Source organism: Orcinus orca, chromosome 19, assembly GCF_937001465.1.
Source record: "Orcinus orca chromosome 19, mOrcOrc1.1, whole genome shotgun sequence".
In the NCBI taxonomy this organism is placed as follows: Eukaryota; Metazoa; Chordata; class Mammalia; order Artiodactyla; family Delphinidae; genus Orcinus; species Orcinus orca.
In genome coordinates, this window is record NC_064577.1 from 9,186,737 (window position 1) to 9,206,785 (window position 20,049).

Consider the following 20,049-nt stretch of genomic DNA (forward strand, 5'->3'; position numbering starts at 1 on the left):
AACACACAGTGTGGATGGGAGGGGGGGCTGTGCGTGCGGGTGAGCGTGCATGTGGGTGAGTGTGCACGTGGGGGAGGAGTGCATGAGACACCGTGTGGCCTGTGAGCACACCACACACCTGCTCAAGGCCCGCACCTGCCAGGGGATGCCGGCCCCAGCTAAGTCTGATACCTGATCAGGAGCGGTTCTAAAACTTAGGTCCTGAAAATGACCTGAAGAGTTTGCTGTGCTTGCAGACCATGTGACCAGACGTGGAGTTTCTGGTCCCGGAGGTCTGGGGCACGCCCAGCTGCTGGCACTGCTTTTCTTTTTTTTTTTTTTTCCTTTGGCCTCGCAGCTTGTGGGATCCTAGTTCCCTGACCAGGGATCGAACCCAGGCCCCTTGGCAATGAAAGCGCAGAGTCCTAAACACTGGACTGCCAGGGAATCCCCCGGTGCCAGCACTGTTGATAAGCATCCCAGGGAAATCTGGGGTCAGTAAGAAACAGGGTTCAAGCAGAGCTGTCCAACAGAACTTTCTGCGATGCTGGAAACGTTCCATGTGGTTCAATAGGGCAACCACAGCCATATGTGTGTATTCAGCAGTTGTAATGTGGCTATTTGAGGAACTGAAGTTTTAATTTTATTCAATCTTAATTAATTTAAATAGTCACCGATGGCTAGTGGCTGCCATATGGGACAGCAGAGGTCTGGAGACATGAGGGAGTAGGATGGATGGACAAGGGCCCAGAGGGAGAGGCATAAAACCTGGGGCCAGGAGTGGCTGAGGCTGGTGTGAGGCTCCCTTGGGGGCTGCAGAGTTGGAGCCAGAGCCCAGAATTGTGCAGGTCTCTCCCAGAGTCCACCCTGAGCTTCCGGCAACCTGGTGTCTGCCTGGCCGAGAGGGTGGGAGCGCTCCTGGGGAGACCCCTCCACCCTGGCTGAGACCCCACCAGGCTCCCTGCCTGCTGTGTCCAGTAGGAGGGGGGGGACAGAGGTCAGGATGTCTTCACGTTGTCCTGCAGAACCAGGGTGGAGCTGGTGGCCGCAGGGTCGTGCGCCCCCTGTGTAAACATGGGGGGGATGAAAGTCATCCCGGGGGAAGCAGCTGGTTCCCCGGCACAGACACGCAGGCCTGGGGCCTCTGCAGGGCTGGCTCCGGGAGTTCTCTTACCGGCCCTGACCCCATGTCCTCCGCGTACTTGAACTTCTTCTGCTTGTAGTAGTGCCTCCTGGGCAGGATGTGGAGCAGCAGCAGATCGCAGAGAACCGTGGCCTGAGGGGCGGCGCACGGGAACCTGGGGGTGGGGACAGGACCCTCCACTCCCCACCTCTGTCCTGCCCCAGCTCTGGGCCCCAGTTTCCTCAGACATACTGTGTGCGGGTCTAGGGAGGTGGGGTGGGCTCAGTAATAGGGAACAATTTCGGTCAGGTCTGGGATGGGAGACTTGTTGCTGAGGTGTGGAAGGGGAGGGCCTGACCCCGGCGCAGTGACCCCATGACCTCAGCACTTACCACCCCAAAGATGCCAATCCCAGAGCCAATGGTGGTCATGGTGGGGATGATGTCAAACTTGCCAGCCTGGTGGCAGGGCCCAGGGGAAAGAAGGTTAACAGTCAGAAGGGTCTGGTGGAAAAGGCCTTCCACAGGAGCGCTGAGACCGGGCCGGGAGCAAGGGGCCTTCCCCACCCTCCACTGGCAGCTGGTCCCACAGCCTGCTGCCCACGGCTCTGGCTCTGCATGGAGACCCAGCTGCTGCTTGGGAGCCCTGGGTTTTGACCTTGACTCTGCCCTCCCTGGACAAGGGGAGACAGTGAGGGAGGTGTGGTCACAGGCTGGAAAGCCCTGCCCTCAACAGCATCTGGGTCCCTCTGTTATCAGATGTAGAAGTGCTGAATGAGGCCCATCCAACTTCCTGTCGCCTCTAACCACAGACACCCAACAAGCACCGGCAGGAACCGAGAGTGTGTCTCTGGCTACCCCTCACACTGGACACTCACCTTGCCGTCCACGAGGATGTCAAAGCGAATCCCAAACACCTTGAACAGGTGCCGGTAGTTGGTCCCATTCTCCACGAAGTGCCTGGCAAACCTTGGGGAAGGGGAGAGGTTGCAGGAGAGGGTGGGTGATGGAGAACTGTCTTGGGTCCAGAGTTTCCACAGCATCAGGGATACAGGAGCCCTTAGAGGTCCATGAGGACAGCCCCGTGCCCCCCAACATTATATAGAGGGGGAATCGCAGGCCTCATTCCAGGAATGCTGTACTCAACTGCTGCCCTAACTCCTGATGTGGGCAATCTCCCCAGCCAGTCCTGGCCAGGTGGGCCTCAAGGGAACCGAGAGCCAGGGGCAGGGCTCAGGCCTCTGGGCTCGTGCTCCCTGCTTGGCCAATTCCGGGAGAATGGGAGTTTCCTAGGATCCGCTGCTCCCCTCCCGGGGACACTTGCTTGGCCTTAAGGGGTTCTGGGAGTAGAAAAGCCCGCAGGACGCCAAGGAAGGAGGCACTGGTGGGGGCCCGGCAGGCACCTGAAGTTGAAGCCTTGAGACAGTTTTTTCTCTTCATACAGCCCGTGGAACTCATAGACGGGTTTGCAGTGTCGCACATGCCAGTCCAGGTCACAGTGCCAGTCGATGGTGATGCCTACCACCCCGCCCTACCAGGGACACAGGCCCTCAAGATCCGGGGTTTAGGATCAAGAACTCCTGCCTTACAGCTGGTGCAGCTGTTTTCTGTCTGTTTGAGAAGAGACACTGAGAAGCTGCTTCAGGGTTGAGGTCCCATCACCCTCTCTGGTCCCGCCTCCCACCCATCACATTCCAGCTTTCTGACAGTTTCTAGAATACACCAGGTTCTTCCTACCTCAGGGCCTTTGCACAAGCAGTCACTCTCCCCCCCCCCACCCCCCGCCCACCACCATTCCCCACAAGGCTGGTTCCTTCTCATCCTTTGGTCACTTCTCCTGGGAAGCCTTCCCTGACCACCACCCCCAGTCTAAAATATGCCCTTGTGATTCCCTCTGTGTTCTCTTCTAGAACACGTGTCACTTTGTAACCACACATTTATTTTGTGTGATTATTAACGCATCTCTTCCAAGACTGTAAACTCCACAAGGGTGGAGCTGTCTGTCTCATTTGCACTGACTCCTGAGTCACAGCGCAGGAGGCAAGTAAATAGCTGTTGAATTAAAGAGGGAGTCTGTAAAGACATGCGCTGGGAAGAGAAAACCTGAGAAAGTGAAGCCCCTCTGGGCGAGGCAAGGATCAGGGACAGGTGGGCTGAGCAAGAGGAGAGCTGCGTGTGGAGCTGGGCAGCTAGGCGGGAGGCTAGATGCCTACAGACAATGGTGATGGGTGAGAAGTTCCTACTGGGGGTGGCAGGGAGATTTTTAGGAACAGGGGAAACTAACATTCAGCTTTCTGGTCCTGTGTGTTGCTATTGTGTAAACCCCCTCCAGGGGTTGGCAAACTGAGGCCTCGGGGCCGAATCTGTTTACACATTGCCTGTGGCTGCCTTTGCCCTACAGCAGCTGACCTGGGTGGCTAGAACAGAGACCATGTGACCTGTGGCCCAAACTTATTCTCTGGCCCCTTAAAGAAAAAGTTTGCTGACCCGTGTTCTCCATAAAGGCACTGTGGGTGAGTTGTTTTGGTGTGTGATGTCACAGAGAGGGGCTGATTTCCATCCCTGGATCCCACAGGAGCGGATGATAAGGCTCACAAGGGAGCCTAGGATGCCTTGGGCCAGGCCACCCTGAAGTGCTGTCCCGTGCCCTCAAGGCAATCCTGGGAGACTTGCACTATTACTGCTCCCACTTTACAGGTGCAAAAGCGCAGACTCACTGAAGGTAAGAGACTTGTCTGAGCCAGGATCTGAACCCAGTCAGACAGGTCTGTGCTCCTTATAAGGTAACGTTTCTCTGGGAATCCCACGTGACTGTGTGCATCTCAGCCTCCAGAATTCCCAGGAAACCTGGGCAGGCACAGGATTTCCCAGGGCCATGGGCCATGGGATTTAAGCTGCTTGTATCTAATATTTAAAAAACACTGGGCCCTTGGAAGACAGCCAAGTGACATCTGCCTATGGCCATTCATTCTGGGCACCTCCTCTGTGCCAGGTCCATGCCAGGCCCTGCTGAGGACACAGGCCTGAACCACAGGGGCCCCCAGTATTAGGGGATAGATCTATATATATGCTCGGCCCACGCTAGGGACTGGGTGCGGTGCGGGGGTTAACTGGGCCTGAAAAGTCTTTTTTGGCCTGATGATCTGGGGGCCCAGCCCTCCCCACTCGGCTGGCACCATACCTTCTCGGCCAAGGTGCTAAAATTCTGGCCTGACTCTTGTACCATATAGCCGAGCTTGAAAACTGGGCACAGTGGGTGCAAGGTCTTGTGATAGAGGCAGGTCTTCATGTAGGCGGCATCCACCTCCTCCACCAGGTTGCGCCTACAGGGGCAGACGGCATTGGTGGTGGCAGCATGCCAGCTGGGAGGGCACCCACCATGCCCGGGAGCTCTGGGGACCCCTCCCGGGCCCTAGAGACGCCCCTTCCCTAGCCCTTGGAGACTGAAGGCAGCCCACCCCAGGGGCCCAGCCCAAGCTTCTGCCTCCAGAAGGAACTCAGCATGAGTGCAGGGTGACAGAGGTGACAGGTTAAGACCGGCTGGAGCAGCCTCCGCCTGCATCTCTGCCCGCTTTTCCCACAAACCTGGTGACCTTGAAGCGTGGAAAGCTGATGCTGTTCTTGATGAAGAGAGTGAAGTTCTCGGCCTCTCGGAGAAGGGCAGGGCTGGAGGAGACGGCACTCACCTACTGCCCCCTCCCCAGGAGTCCTTCGTGTGCCTACCAGAGCTGGGCTTGGCGTGTGGGGCTGTGAGAGCCTATGGGATCTTCCTGAGTCATTGGAGGGGTGGGCATGCTGTAATGTGGACTCTCAGGCCCCTTGAGCAGAGGCTGGGGCATCTTTGGCCTGAGCTGCACAGATGGGGTGAGGGTGGGGTTGGAAGAAGGGGGGACAGAGCACAGATCCAGATGCTCCTCTAGTCTGGGCTGGGGACCCTGCTCCCAGCTCCCTGGAAGGACAGGGCATTACCATGGGATGTTGTCATCCACCTCCACGGGGCACCAGCCAAAGATCTCACACGTATGCACGATGTCGTTGAAGGCCACACACTTGCCTGTGCGGATGCCTGGAGCAAGGGTGGAACCCCTGGGTGCCCACCCCAAGCTGGGGGTGCAGAGGAGAACCCCCAGGCCCCACTCCTAGGAGCCCCCATTGATGGGACGCCCAAGAGCAGAAGCCTGGCTGGTTCTGGGACAGGGGAGGCCAAGGTCAAGGTGGCGGGAAGAGAGAGAGCAGGAAGGACATCCTGGTGGAGGAAGCCTGGAACTGACAGGCTGTGGAGGGGGACAGGAGGAGGCCGACCTTACCTTGGGCCTTCCTTTCTGCCTTTCCCGGGGTGCAGCCACTATTATTCGTGCACGTGCCCCCTTCTGGGTTCTGGGGAAGGGGAGAGCTGCTGGCCCCAGGTCCCCTGGGTAGGGTCCTAAGAAGATCCCCCCGCCCCCTGCATGGCCCTAGGGTGTGGGGCAGAGTCTCAGACCCCTTTGGAGTGACGCTTAATCACAGCCTCCTTCCCCCAGTCCCCTCCCAGGACCCTCTGGGCTCATGCCCAGCTGCCCTACTGCTGATGTCACAGCAGGGGTAGGGGAGGTTGGGGCCTGGGGGTTGGGCAGGCACTGAGGCTCAGCATCCTGCGTGGCACACAGCTGGGAGGGAAGCCTCAGCAACCGCCAGTGGTGGGCCATTACTGGGTGTGAACTTATGCCTGAGATTCCACCACTGTGGTGCCGCAGGAAGCCTACCTGGCTTCCCCTCCAATGCCCAAGGGGGCCTCCTCTTCTATGTTATTTTCCCCTGTGGGTCCAAGAAGGGGGGATGGGCAACAGTCCTCACCTCTGCACAGTGGCCTTGGGCCTGCCGGGGGGTGGCGATAAAATTGGTCATGACCACAAAGGAGTTGTCCCCCTGGAAGTGAGAGGCAGGGGGAGGGGAGGGCAGGGCTCTGAGCTGGGAGAAGAGCCCCAAGAACCCAAGCACTGCCCTAGCAAGCCCCCAGAACCCACAGGACACCCAGCAGCCTCCAGAACCCACGACATCAGACTGGGGTGATGTTATGAGGCTGCTTCCGCCCCTCACTCACAGGGAATCTGAGGCCCAGAGAGAGAGAGGAGCTAGGCTGGTCCCCCAGGGAGGTGGGACGGAGCCTAACCCAGCTCTGAGCCAGCAAGCCCTGTGGGTGGAAGGTGCACCCCCGAGTCTGCTCACCTGGGCTGGGAAGACGTAGTCAGCCACATCCCAGACCTGGGGGCCCAGGCTTGGGAGCTTCGTCACAGCCAGACCCTTGAGTTTCACAGACACGCTGCTGATAAGGCCACTCGAGGTCTGGTAGCCCTTCTCATAGACAAACACCCACCTGCAGGGGGGCAGAGGGGCCAGAGTTGGCCGGAGCCATTCAAGGATGGCATGAGGCTGTGGGCCACCACCCCTTCCGGCACCAGCTGGACATGTCAAGTCCTTTCCCTTCCCCTCCCCAGACGCGTCTCTGAGCCACTCTCCGTTCCTAAAGCTACATCTGGGACTGGAGGCTGGAAACCCTCACCTGCTCCCCCTGCTGGCCTGTGCCTAGGGTTCTACCATTCTTTTCACTATGAAAATACTCTTACTGGTTGGCCAGGGAGCAGAGCCCCTGAAGGTCTCTTTCAGAGCCTTTTCCAAGAGTAGCATTTGTTGGAGGCCAAGCTGCTTGGACTCCAGTCTTCATCCCCATCTCCTTCCTTCCTGAGCTCTTCCCGCTGAGAAACAGCAGAGTATGATGATGGCCGAGAGCCTGGCCTTTGGTGCCCGAGAGTCTGGGCTTGAATCTCACAGGCTGTATGAGGGTAAACTAGTCTCTGTTTAGGGCAAATCCCTCTCTGTTTCAGTTTCCTTGTAAAATGTAAACACTAATAGTACCAATACTACTTATGTTGTGAGTTAATGCCTGTGAAAGCACTTGGAATGGAAAGGGGCATGGGCTAAGCACTGTATAGACATTAGCTACTATTATCTCAGCCATGCTGGGAGCTCTTGGGGAGGGGGACTGACTGGAAGGGAAACCGGAGGGGCAAGTGGCCCTTTGAAGGGCTCACAGCATCTGGCCCCAGATGAGGCCCTTGTGGGTGTGGGTCAGGCTGGAGGTCTCCCAGCTTTCTCAGGAGATTCTGGCCTTCCCCTCCCAGCATCAAGAACCCCTGCTCCTCTGGGTTCTCCACTTCCAATCTGGGAGGTTTAGTGGGGTCAACCTCCCTCCTAGCCCCACAGTGGGGGGCACACGACCAGGGTTTGCCAATCAATGTTCCATTGCCCTAGCAACAGCAATGGGTCTAAGGATGGGCACACAACCCTGAGGAGTTTCAGCAACGCAGCCCGAATTTTTCTGGGAATTACTGGGAAAGAAACATCCTCTCTGTTGGGTGGCTAAGCAAGGTATGGTTAGTCATCTGTGTTACCTCACGGAGACAGCAAGCCTGAGAATGAAGCCAGCTTAGAGAAAAGCCAGGCCAGTAGATGGAGAGGGGCAGACTCCTGACAATGTTGCTTGAGCACCTGGATCCTGCCACACCTGAAGCATGTTGAAAAGTCACTTCTGGACTTCTCAGTTATATAAGTTAATAAATTCTTTTCCTTTATTTAAGCCAATTTGGGTTTGGTTTCCGTAGCTTACAAGTGAGAGTTGTGGATAATACTTCTCTCCAGGGTGTGGTCCCCTTCCTTCAGGAAAGAATCTTGGCGATTCATTGTAACTCTGTGTGTGTGTGTGTGTGTGTGTGTGTGTGTGTGTGTGTGTGTCCATGGTATCCATCAGAGTGTGTAGCTGTGTATCTCCAGGGCAAACCTGTGAGCACACTTGTGGCTGTGGCTGACTGTGGGGAGGTGTGTTTCTGCCCCTGTCACCCCTCACCCTACCTTTAGCCCACCCGTCCAAAGCAGAGCTCAGAGCCCTTCTTCTGTCCCCCAGAGCTCAGGACCCATGACAGAGTTCTCCAGGCCTCCTATTCCCAGTCACCGCTAGCTCTCTGGGGGCTGTCTCCCTGCTCCAGGCTCCAGGAAGGCAGCCCACCAATGTCGTCCTCTCCCCTCCTATAGTCTACTCCTCTCCTTCTCCAAGCCCCCTCGACCCCCAAAGCCTGGTGCTGGAGCCCAGACAACCCCTCCCAAGCTTAAGCGTGGTCACTGCTGCCCCCTGCAGGTCTCAGATGGCAACAGGTGAGGCATGGCAAAGCCTGAGCCTGCCTGCTTGCCTCCAGCCCCGTCAGGGAGGGTGGGGCATCACCGATTCCCCCAGTCTCCTTAGGTTCCTTCCTCCAGGAAGGCCTCTGGCTCCAGGTCCAAGTGTGAAGTTGCTACTGAGGGGGATGACGGGGAGCTGCTCCGCACTCTGAACACGCTGCAGGAGAGAGAGGTCACCGGCCTGCCTCCTGGGCCCCCCGATCCCTGACATCCTAGTAGCAGCATTTCTCTCTTTGCTCAAAACCAACTCCTCACCGTATAGATAGAAAAACTGAGGCCTGAGGGAGTGTCCCTCCCAAGTCAGAGGCAGACCCAGGCTCGAGGCTCCCCAGCCCAGGACCCTGGCCCCTCCACTGAGCAGTCTGGCATCAATGTGTCTGCCAGGAGCCACACGGAGGCTGTGCCCTGGGGCTGATGTAGCCATTCCAGGCTGTGTCCGTTCCCAGGGGCTGTCAGTCCTGTGGCCCAAATCTGACATCAATGACCTTGGTTCTGATAATACCGGAATGACCATGGCGCCAGGCCTGTCCCTCCAAAGCCATGCTCTCCTTGATCCGGTCTTGTGGTCAACACCCCAGGAAGGCCACCAAGGGGGTCTGATGCCAAAGACACTGGCATCTTCAGAAGCCCCTCCCCTTCCAGAAATTCTCTTTTCCATTCTCTCCTCCTCATCCTCAGTAGTCTCTCTTCTTCAACAGCCCCTTGTGGAAGAGGCCACATGGTGGAGTGGCTGAGAGTGTGGCCTCTGGAGTCACAGAGGCCGAGGTTCACACACCAGCACCGCCACTCACCAGCTGTGTGGCTTCAGGCTAAAGACTAAACCTCTCTGAGCACTAGACGTCTCAGTAAAAGGAGGTGAAGGCACCTACCTCAAAGATGCTGATCGTTCCACAGATATTTACAAGCAAGGCCCTACCCCTCACTGAGCCGTGGGCTGGGCTCCAGGAAGAAAAAGAGTCTAGGTGATGGTGTGGAGGACGTTCCCATGAGTTCTTTTTAAGGAAATTAACACAGTGCTTGGCATGCAGCAAGCACATGATAAAATAATCCTATTTATTTACGGTCTCTGGTCCTCCTTCACCAATTCCTCCTTAAATGTCGATCTGTCCCCATCCTCTGGCTTCCATTCTCAGCCCAGGCAGAACCTTGTGTGTGCTGTTGCGGGCACACTTTGTCCCCGATTTTTTATCTCCACTTCTGCACTCTCCTCCGAGATTCAGTTCCACACATTCAGTCATTCAACAGATATTTGAAAAACAAACCAAAATTCTGCACTCAAAGAACTTATATAGGGGCTTCCCTAGTGGTCCAGTGGTTAAGACTCCGTGCTCCCAATGCAGGGGGCCCAGGTTTGATCCCTGGTCAGGGAACTAGATCCCACATGCCAGCGAAGATCCTGCATGCCGCAACTGAGACGCGGTGCAGCCAAATAAATAAACATTTAAAAAAAAAAGAACTTATGCAAATGTTGAACCTCCAACTGTTTGGTGACACAGATTCCTCCCCCCCTGCCCTGCCTACCCTCCCACCCCCCTCCCAGACATCTCATAGGTACCTCCAACTTAACTTGACCCTTTGGAAAACAGTCTGGAAGGTCCTCAGAAAGTTAAACATGGAATTACCATTTGACCCAGCAACTCCACTCCTAGAACCGAATACCCAAGAGAACGGAAAACATGTCCACACAGAAACTTATACACAAATGTTCACAACATTATTCACAAGCAAAAAGTGGAAACAACCCAAATGCCCAGCTAAGTGTGGAATTTCCATACAGTGGAATATTATTCAGCCATTAAAAGGACTGAAAACTGAAACGTGTTACAACCAACGTGGACGAACCTTGCAAACATGGTGCTAAGTGACAGAAGCCAGACACAAAAAGGCCACATATTGTACGATTTGATCTTTATGAAACGTCCAAAATAGGCAGAGCAAGGGGTAGGGAGGCGCGACGGGGAGTGGCTGCTAAGGGGTGTGAGGCTCCTTTTGGAATAGCACAAACGTTCTGGAATTAGATAGTGGTGATGGTTGCACAACTTCGTGATTACACTAAAATCCACCAACTTGTGTACTTTAAAAGGGTGAACGTTATGACTTGTGAAATCTATCTCAAAACAAAACTTCAATCGGACCAAACTGAACGCCTCATCTTCCCACAGAACTTGCTTCTCTGGTGCCCTCATCCTGAAGGATGGGGCCATACTTGCCCCAACCCCCAGGCTCACAGCCTGGACATGGCACCCTCCCTCTCATGCCCCCATTCTTTGCATCCCTCCATCCTTCCCATCTCCCCTTGGCTTTCATCAAAGAACCCAGAGGGCTTCTTGTGGGGAGGCTGAGACACAAGAGGAGCTGGGGCAGATGCCGGGGCAGCTCTGGCGTGCGGCAGGGAGGACAGGGCGTGTGGCTGGTGATACAGGGTATAGCCTTGGGCCACGGGCTATTGGGCAGAGCACCCTTGGAGAGAGGCAAGACCAGTCTCCGGGCCCAGGAGGGACTGAGTTCAGAGCTGGGGCCCACACCGGGGCTCAGAGGTTCATCAACATGCAGTCTGCAGACAAGTCAGGCTGATGATTTATGTCTGTAAGTGTTTTGACTGAATCATCAACCTCTAAAAACCAAGAGATGTTCCTTTCACCCATAATTTCCAATTTCCCACTGCTCTTGAGAAGTCAGGAACTCTGGCCATGCTGGGCACATGTCCTGATGCAGCAACGGTGGGCAGAAGCTGAGCTGTGGCTACCCCCAGTGCGGGGCCCGCTGGGATGATGACCTGTCTTCCATGCTCGCTGCTTCTGCCTTGGCCTCACCCTCACCTCTTATCACTGCTGCCTCTTCACAGCTGTCCTGCCTCTGGCCTCCACCCCCTACCCCAGCACCTGCCTGCCCTGGGCCTTCCCCTGTTAGACACCCTTCCATGGCTCCCCACCACCTGCAGGAGAAAGCCCATATCCCTCAACTCAGCATTGAGAGGCCTGAGCCAGTGGCCCTGCTCACTCCTCCACTTCCTCTCCCTGTCTCTATTCATGCTCCCTCAGCCTAGCCCTAGTGACTCTTTGGGTGTTCCTTCCCTGCCCCAGGACCTTTGATCACACTCTGCTTTCCAGCAGAAGTGCCTGAAGCGAGGTGGGTACCCAACCAGGCTCCACCAGTCAGGACATTCCCTTTCCTTGGCCACAACAACTGGTTCTGGGATGGGCACATGACCCAACCACAGCCGATAAGAGATGGACCTGGGACTTTTGCTGGAACTCTGGAGGAGAAGACGCTTTCGTGCCCCAGGGCTGCTGGTGGCCATTTTTCCACTCTGAGGGCAGAGAGCCTGCCTGAGAATGAGGCCTCCACAGAGGAAAGCAGAGCTGAGAAGATCCTGGCTAGCTTCCTTGGAGAACCCAATGGGACCAACCTGAATTCCTCATCTTCCCATAGAACATGCTCCTGCACCCTCATCAGGGAGGATCCAGCCAGGCCTGAAGCCCACACTGATTTTTCAGTTACACAAACCAGTTAATACCCTCATCCTCCCTTGTTAACCCATTTTGATTGGGTTTCAGTCCCTAGGAACCAAGAAGTTCCAGCTAACTCATCCTCATCTTCTCTCTCTCCCCCTGCCCACCCTGTACCCCACCTCTGTCCCAGGGAACCTGACACAGGCCTAGGCACAAAGAAGATGCTATGGAAGTGTCCCTGGATGTGTCTCTCCCAGCAATAATTGGTATCTCTCCTTATCTCTGATTGGTGCACTCCAAGATCAGAGGCATGTGATTTCATGAGCTCTGTGTAGGGGCGCACAGGAGGCCTGAGGGAAAGCCAAGAGCAGGACTGCCTGGACTAGAGTCTCCAGGCCTTTGCTCAAGGCTGGTTCTACCACTGTGCCACCTCCTCCAGGAAGTCTTCCCAGGCTCCCCTCCCCAAGCAGCATTCATAAGTCCCCTTGAGACCCTCCTGTGTGTGCAGCCAGAGCCCCCCCAGACAGGGACATATCCCAACACACCTCTTATATGGGCCTGCGAGGTCATGGATTACAGCCCACTGCCTGCACACCTCCAGTTACAGAGAGCTCATCACCTCCCAGGAGACAGCTTTAACGGCAAATTAAACCATCCCAATTTGAGATAAAAAGAGTGACATCTTAGCTCAGGCCGCCAGGGCCTCAGGTCCGTTCCCTCCACTTGCCCTCGACTTCCCGGAGGATTGTGACTGACAGAGAAAACAGCCTCAGTTTCCCTCCTCGGAGTCTGTTCGAGTTCTCAGCATCTCAGCCTCTCTGCCTCTGTCTCAATAATTCCCTCGCCGTATCTGAGCCTCAGGGCCTCTCTCTTCATCTGAGTGTTGTGTTCCAATGTCTGTCCCTCTGTCCAGTTCTGTCTCTGTGTCTGCCCACCCCCCATCTGGACTATATCTCTGTCTCTGGGGTTGGGGTGTCTGGCTCTTCTATGCTCCCCTCTGTGCCCCTGCAATGCCCACAGGACCAGAGAGTCTGACAGACAGGGCCCTCGGGAAGCGGGGGCAATTAAAGATAGGCCATCCCTCCTCAGAAAAGGGCAAATTATTGAGCCTGCAGACAATGTCTTTGGAGGGGGTCCCCTAACCCCTGCTCTGTGGAACAGCTGGGAAACTGAGGTCTGAAATTGTAAGACAAAGTGCAGGCTGGGTTTGGTCAGCAGTTGAGGGTGCCTAGCTGAGCGGTCAGTGCAGCAGTGGGCAGTGGCCAGACGAGGGCACCAGAGACAGCAGGAGTGGCGGCACCAGAGACAGCAGGAGTGGCAGCCCCAGCTGGAGTCTGGGGGTTGGTGGGTGTTTCCAGGGACTCTGCCTGCCTCCCTCTGCTCTGTGACTGGGGCAGGTCAGTGCCCCTCTCTGAGCATGTTTCCTTTCCAGGATATCAAGTCCAACTTTGGAGTCACACAGCTGGATTCAAGTCCTGGTTCAGCCTTTTTCTAGCTGTGAGAACCAGGCTAAATCATTCAGTGTCTCTGAGTCTCACCAACACTGAGGAGGCCACATCTATTTGGAAACTGAGTGCACTGTCTTGGGAGAGAGGAAGGGAAGGAGGCAGGTAGTGAGGTCCCCGTCACTGGAGGCATGTGTTCAGGACTGGATGGTGGCTTGGGGCATCTGCTGCAGCTGGGAGTGGGGTGGGAGGACTGTGCCTTTCCCTCTGACAGTCTGTCACCAACACACAAAAGGAGGTCTGGCAGTGCTGACCCGAAAGCAGAGATGGGGAACCATGGGGGCCACGGTGAGGACAACGTTCTCCCAGCCTCTTGGTGGGAGCGATGCGCTGGGCCTGTGGGCAAGCTCTCTCCCCACTGGAGGGTCAGGAGTGTGGCTAATGGTGGAAACACATCAGGGCCCCATTAGAAGGGTTCTCAGAGCCCTTGTGAGGAGGGGAAGAGAAGGCAGAGTCAAGGCTGGGGATCAGGAGGCCCCAGTTCTAACTGGGCCTGGATGCTGACTTGCTGTGTGACCTGGAAACCCCACTGCTCCCCTCTGGGTCTCTTTCCCTCACAAGCTCAATGACACTGCACATATCAAACTGGTTTGTGAACAGTAAGGAGGCAGAGTCCGAAAGGTATCGGAGGGCTGGGTCGTGGCCCTGGCTCCACCCAACCAGCTCTGGGGCCTCGGGGGCAGGGGGTGGGGGGCAGAGGGAAGGTTGTTTTGGATGTCAGAGGCCCTAGGGGGACCAGGTGGTCACTGGCCTCCTGGTCAGCCCGCCCTAGTTTGGTCTCACAGCAAAAACGGGGACACGGAGACCAGAGGGGCAGGGCTTCTGGGTGCCCCAGACCCCCCAGCGGGGGCTGAACCCCCTTCAGTGGCCTTGAGGCCTCCAGGAGCCCTCTGTGGAGTCACTGTAAGTGGACATAGTGTCCCTGACACAGGGGCGCCCAGCCCCAGGGGCACCCCCAGCAACCACACCCGATAGGCTCGTGCCCAGACACACGAGGGCACGTGCACTCCACACAGAGCCCTGGGTACGATGCACACGCATCCACACACCACACACACGTGTGATCACATAAGCACCTGCCCAGACAGCCAGACCGATTTCAGGAAGATGGCCTTTGCGTGGCTCCCAGAACAGCAGCCCATAGGGGAGTCCCACCTACTTCTGCCCCTGCACCCCTGGGGCGGTGGGACAGGCCCCACGATGCCCAGAAAGGAGCTGTCTTCCCCGGGACCAGAACGGACCTCCCACCTCTGCGTGACATGCCACCATTAAGGCACCAGGTGTTCTGAATTTGAAGGTTTCTCTGCTCAGGTTCTGGAATAGACCAGGATGCCTTTACTTTAGGCAGGGCAGGTGAGCGCAGGGCCCGTCCCACTCTGGCCTGTAAAGTGGGGTGCGGCCTCCATCTCTCAGGAGCTGCGTGGCTTGGCTGGGAGGTCAGAAGTGGAAGGGCTCTGGCTGGGGCTGGCTGGGGCCCTGGCCTCTGATGCCCCCCACCCCTTGAGGGAACCATTAGCAGTGGGTCAGTTCCTCAGAGCCCAGAGGCTTTGCCTCTTGTTCACCACATGACCGGAGGCAGGGCTGCCCCTCATCCCAGTGTCCCCACCTAGGCAGCGGGTTAGCAGGCTTCCCTTCCTTCTGAATGGCACCTGAAAGGTTTGTCAGGAAGCATGACAGGCCGTGGAGGGAAAGAGGGGCTCTTTGGGGTCATGGGAAGCATCAGCCTGGAGGACAGGCCTGGGTTGGGGGCTGGTGCAGGAGGGCAGCAGGGGGGGCGTCCAGACTCACCCAATGACGTAGACCAGAACCACGAGCTGGATCAGGCGGAAGATGACGCCCACCTTCTTGTTGCGCACAAGCACCATGCGGGGAGTGTCATACTCAAAGAAGAAGGCGGCCAGCTCGTCCTGGAGCCGCCGCGCCATGGTGGCCCAGCTGGGGGCTGAGAACCGAGCCCCCTGCACGGCCTTGGCTCCTGGGGTGAGCCAGGCGTCAACACCCAAGTCTACAGCGAAGTTTCTAGAGGTTTCCCAGCCCCTTAGGAAGAGCAGGGTGGGAAAGGTGAGGCCAGAGGTCAGGAGTCAGAGGTCAGTTGTCAGCACTTGAGTTGGGAAGGGAGGGAGAGTCCTTGGGTGGTCAGAGCCGCTCTTGGCCCCTGGCAGGCAATGGACTGTGGACCAGCTGTGCCTGTGGACAAATAAATTCCCAAAGATAGGCGGGGGCGGGGCCAGGGGGGCCACCCAGGCCCGGCCCCACTGCCCCTCCTGGCTCCGCCTGGGCCCTGCTGGGCCTCCGGAAACGGGAGCTGCTGGCAGGAAACCATGGGCCACCCGTCACAGGCAAAGATAAAGCTGTCTGCCCCCCACGAGCTTGGTAGAACAGAGCTGGGGGCTCAGGCCAGGGCCTGGGTGGAGTGGCCTCAGGCTGGAGCCCTCCCCAAACCAGGGACCCATCTTGTATCCAAACATCCTCCCCACCCTACCTTGGCCCCAGGTGGAAAGCTCAGTCCCTGGGAGTCTACAGCCAGGAGGGCAGAGAGGAAGGAGGGCTGCTTCCAGCCCAGCTGCCTGACACTTCCTGAACCTGGGGCAGGACCCCCACCCCGCCCTTATAGACCACCTTCCATCCACCCATCCCTCTGGGTCTGAGCCTGGCCCGTGCCCAATCCACCTCAGGGTCGGGCTGGCATCTCCATCCCCCCGCCTCTCTTGTCCTGGCCGCACCTCCACTACCCTGAAACCAGCACAGGGCGCAGGAACCCAGGCAAGGCGAGGGCCGTGTCTGTCACACATCACTGTGTGACAGAGCCCAGCAGGGGAAGCCTGACATCAGACCGCCTCAGTGAACACCCCTGGCTGTGCTGCTTGCTGTGGGGGCCTGGGTACCTTGCCTCACCTCCCTGAGCCTGCTTCCTCGTCCGTGAAATGGGGCAATAATGGGACTTTCCTCATAGGGAGAGGCCAGGGGACGGGTTCTGACAACACTGAGGACAGAGACATTGAGGCCACTCCTGCAGCCCCTGCCCTCAACCCCAACCCAGGCCCTGAAAGCAGGGGCCCTGGGGGCTGGGCTGGGGCAGGTCCTGTGTTAACTCTCCGAGCATCAGAGCTGGAGGCTAACTCCCAACCTCCCTCTCATTTTGCAGGTGAGGAAACTAGAGCTCAGAGAGGAGAAATGAATTGCCCAAGCTCACCCTGCACGGTACAGGAAGCCCCCGCTTGAAGCAGGAAGGTCTCCCTGGCCCTCCCTCCACCCAGGCTGGGTGTCCTCGGGGCTCCCCCACACCCCGCCCGCCCCGTCCAGGCTGCCCCACCCTGAAGGCTGATGGGAGTCTTCTTCCTGGCAGGCCTTTAGCAGGGAAATCACTCTGGGCAAGGAGCCAGGCCCCGGGGCTGGGAATCCCAGCCTCCTGTCTGAGTACAGCTGCCTTCTAGACAGCAAGGGGTCCCCACAGAGGGCCCCTCCAGCACCCTAGCTCAATCCCCCCATCAAACAGATCAGCCTCACCCAACACAGAGTTCCCGCTAATCTCAGGCTCAAGGGTCTGTCCGGGGATGCTGCCTTCAAGGGGCTGGTGAGTATCACGTCCTGGCTTTTCTAAGGAAAATCCAGAGATGCTGGGAGGCAGAGCGGAGGTAGCCACATCCCCTTGGCCTGGTCTTGACCTCAGACAAACGGGCCTGTCCTCTTCCCAGCTGACCTCATGCCCTTGGAACAGCAGGCGCTGGACATGAACTGTTTGCAGTGGGGGTGAGGTGGATGCTGACACCGTGTCTGGGCCATCGCTGTGTTCCCTCTCCACCCACACTTCTCAGGACAGCACACCACACTTGGGAGGACGGCAGGCACTAAATTGGGGTTTGGGGGAAGGGGAGGGGGAAAGGAAGGGAGGAGGAAGGGAGGGAGGAAGGAGGGAGGGAGGGAGGGAGGAAGGAGGGAAGCCAGACAGTCCTCCAGTCTGTGTCTGTGCCCTTCACTCCGTCACCATGTTCTCCTCCTTCTCCCCTGCCTCCTCCTCCTCTTCCTCCTCCAAGGAGCTAGGCTTGCTGACAGACAGATGGACCAATGGACAGACAGACTTGCTTGGAACACACACATGTGCTGCTGTTACAGCCTCGGTTCTGACCCTGACACTCAGAAAACAGGATGCGCCGGAGGACGGTCTCATTTGGGGATGTTATCATAACCAAAAATGTGCCCAAAACAAAAAGAAATAAAAGCAATTACATTTCTTTCCCCAAATTCCTTTTCTCGTGAATCACTCTGCGAGAGTAAGACAGGCAGCTGATAGGGTCGATGTCCCTTTCACTGATCCTGAAGTGCATCTTTCCACTGAGGCCTGTGCTTTCCCGTCCTTGGCCCCCACCTCAGCATCCCCAGGGGCAGATATCCGTGTTTGTTCCAGGCATTTGGGGAAGTGAAGGAAACCTAGAATTCTGCAGGCTTTTCTTTACAGCAGCCCCGCAATGGAGGCTCAAGAACTGTCACTTTGCAGATAAAGACACTGAGGCTCTGGAAGTTAAGGGCCTTGCCCAAGGTCACACGACGATTAGCTCCCGTATCTGCCGGTGGCCGGGAAGGAAGCTCCCCAAAGTCTGAGATCTTGGCCCAGAGCCCACCCCAAGACTCCAGCCCTTCAGAGCCGCCAGACCTGCCTTATAAGCCCAAAGGCCGGATGGCCTGAGCGGGTACTGGGCCGGGCCTTGTAGGGAGGCAAGGCAGTGCTGCCAAGCTTGGCCCCAGGATGACCTCCCCTGCCGGGCTAAACTTAGCCACTCTGTGAGGGTGGAGGGGGCCTGTGTGCCTATCCTGGAGGCCAGCCCGGGCCCTCAAGGAGGTCGGCACAGGCTCCAGTGGCTCTCCTTGGCCACTCAGGGTCCCAAGGTTGCAGGGGCCACGCCTCTGCCCAGAGAGGAGCTCGGTCCAAGCTCCCACACCAGCTGGTCCAGCCTCAGTGTTCACACAGCCTCTCAGACGCTGTGGAACAGGGCCCTGGGCTGGCCTAACTGGACTGTCTAGGGGAGGGCTGGCATCCATGGGGAGGCCACTACGGGGGTCCCCAGGCTGGCTTCTCCTCACTGCCCAGATCTTGCATGGCTTCTCTGGCCTCTTCCATCCCCTACTAAGGGCCTCCATCCGGCTGGAGCCCCTCTGCCAGAGTGTCTGAGGCATCACGACCCCCTGGTTCTCCTCCATGCTTTTGGGCCATCTCCCCTTGGTTCTCAGCCTCTTCCTTCCCCTGGAATGTGGGGACTCTTTGGGGCTGGCCTGGGCCACTGCCCCACAAACACTGCGCACACACCTGGAGACCCACCCCCTGCCGACGCTGAAGCCACTACACCTACAGCAGCCGCGTGCCCGCCACCTCCTCTGGCTCCCACCTCTTTTCTCTTTCTTCTAAATCAAACTGCACTAAGGTATAATTTACATGCAATAAAATGTACCCATTTTAGGCACACAGTTTGATGAGTCTTGACAAATGCATGGAACTCCCCTCCCCTCCCCAATCCCTCACCCTTGAATGTTCCCTCCTGCCCCTTTGCTGTCGGTCTTCCCCAACCCCCAGCCCCCGGCAATCACGGATCCGCTCTGTTGCTACAGCTTTGTTTTGCCTCTTCTAGAACTTCATGGAGGTGGAATCGCTCAGTATGGGCTCTTTTTGGTTCTGGCTTCTTTTCCTCACACCAGGATTTTAAGCATCACGCATTCTGTCGCATACATGGGTGCGTTGTTTTCTATTGCTGGGCAGTATTCTGCTGTATGGACATGCCAGTTTGTTCATCCTTCTCCTGCTGATGGCCATTTGGGCTGTTTTCAGTTTGGGGCTACAATGAATAAAGCTGCTGTGGACACTTAGGTCCAGGTCTTTGCATGGACACATCTTCATTTCCTGTTTTTGCCCTTCCACTTCTCCCAGTGCAGCCCCAAAGGGCATCCATCCCTCCTGGGAGGGGTGCAGGGTGGGGGTCCGTAGGAGCACAAAATCCTGCCCTCTGGAGGGGACGGGGGAGGCCGTGGGCATTTTGGTCACTGCCAACCCTGAGCCAGTGCGAAGTGTGCCGGGGCTTTCCCCGGAATTCCCTCCTGGGTCAGTGGCCGTGAGGTAGGAAACCTCTGTTTACCTTGGCCCATCGGGCTCCATGTCCTGTGGGCTGGACAAGGCCGGACTTGGGCAGGGCTGGGTGGGGATGGAGGCAAAGCAGGCCTGGCCACGTGCCCCAGAGGCTGCCAGGAGTGCTGGAGCCCGCCTGCCTCCTATGTAGCACCCCAGGCCCATCTTAGCGCCGCTTGCTGCCTGTCCGTCAGGATGAGGGCCAGCTTGATGGTCAGACTTTCAGAGGGCCTCAGGCTCTTTATCTGTAAGACGGAGCCCTACGGCCTGCCAGGCCCATCTCATGGAGCTGGTTGAGGACCCGGAGACAAGGTACATGAAAATGCTTTGTGATCTGAGATGGATTTTGTTCAAGAGGGAATCCTTCTGCCTGCCCATCCCCGGCTTCTGCTGTGTGCTGTGTGTCAAATCCTGTCTCCTAAATAAAGCCTGGGAGCTCCGAAGGGTGGGTCCTGCCTGTCTCCTCTGGTCACGGCCTGCTTCCTGGACGTGCCATCCTTGCATTACACGGGGCCCTGTGCTCAGAAGGGCCCCGCACTTGGTGTATTGCTCTGCTGCCACTGCTAAGAAATTCTTAAGTTTTGAACAAGAGGCTCCCCATTTTCATTTTGCACTGAGCTCCACAAATTATACAGTTGTTCCTGACTCTGGCCCTGTGGGCAGGGCCTGA

The 20,049-nt window shown here is 57.2% G+C and overlaps 1 protein-coding gene across 3 annotated transcripts; it reads right to left on the reverse strand.

Annotated features, from left to right (window-relative positions):
- Positions 1–599: 599 nt before the first annotated feature.
- Positions 600–15,469, reverse strand: P2RX1 (purinergic receptor P2X 1). 3 transcript variants are annotated; one of them, XM_033423209.2, is made up of 12 exons: positions 15,056–15,469; positions 6,307–6,454; positions 5,935–5,955; positions 5,409–5,478; positions 5,071–5,167; positions 4,687–4,767; positions 4,283–4,424; positions 2,505–2,632; positions 1,980–2,070; positions 1,495–1,560; positions 1,154–1,277; positions 600–1,043 (listed from the first exon to the last, which is right to left on the reverse strand). In XM_033423209.2, exons 1-12 carry the CDS (start codon positions 15,190–15,192, stop codon positions 637–639), a joined length of 1,512 nt encoding a protein of 503 aa, XP_033279100.1. In that variant the 5' UTR covers positions 15,193–15,469; the 3' UTR covers positions 600–636. The 3 variants fall into 3 exon arrangements, with proteins under 3 accessions (XP_033279100.1, XP_004267075.1, XP_033279099.1); XM_004267027.4 differs by having other exon boundaries at positions 1,154–1,255; positions 5,935–6,006; XM_033423208.2 differs by having other exon boundaries at positions 5,935–6,006; positions 15,056–15,467.
- Positions 15,470–20,049: the final 4,580 nt, after the last annotated feature.

Bases quoted from the DNA above. Each gene is read 5' to 3' on its own strand.
- P2RX1 (XM_033423208.2), bottom strand. From the start codon at position 15,192: ATGGCGCGGCGGCTCCAGGACGAGCTGGCCGCCTTCTTCTTTGAGTAT. The intron at 4,425-4,686 runs GTTTGTGGGAAA...CTGCCCCTGTAG, and splicing joins CCACGCTTCAAGGTCACCAG to GCGCAACCTGGTGGAGGAGG. The intron at 1,561-1,979 runs GTGAGTGTCCAG...CCCTGCCACCAG, and splicing joins ACATCCTCGTGGACGGCAAG to GCTGGCAAGTTTGACATCAT.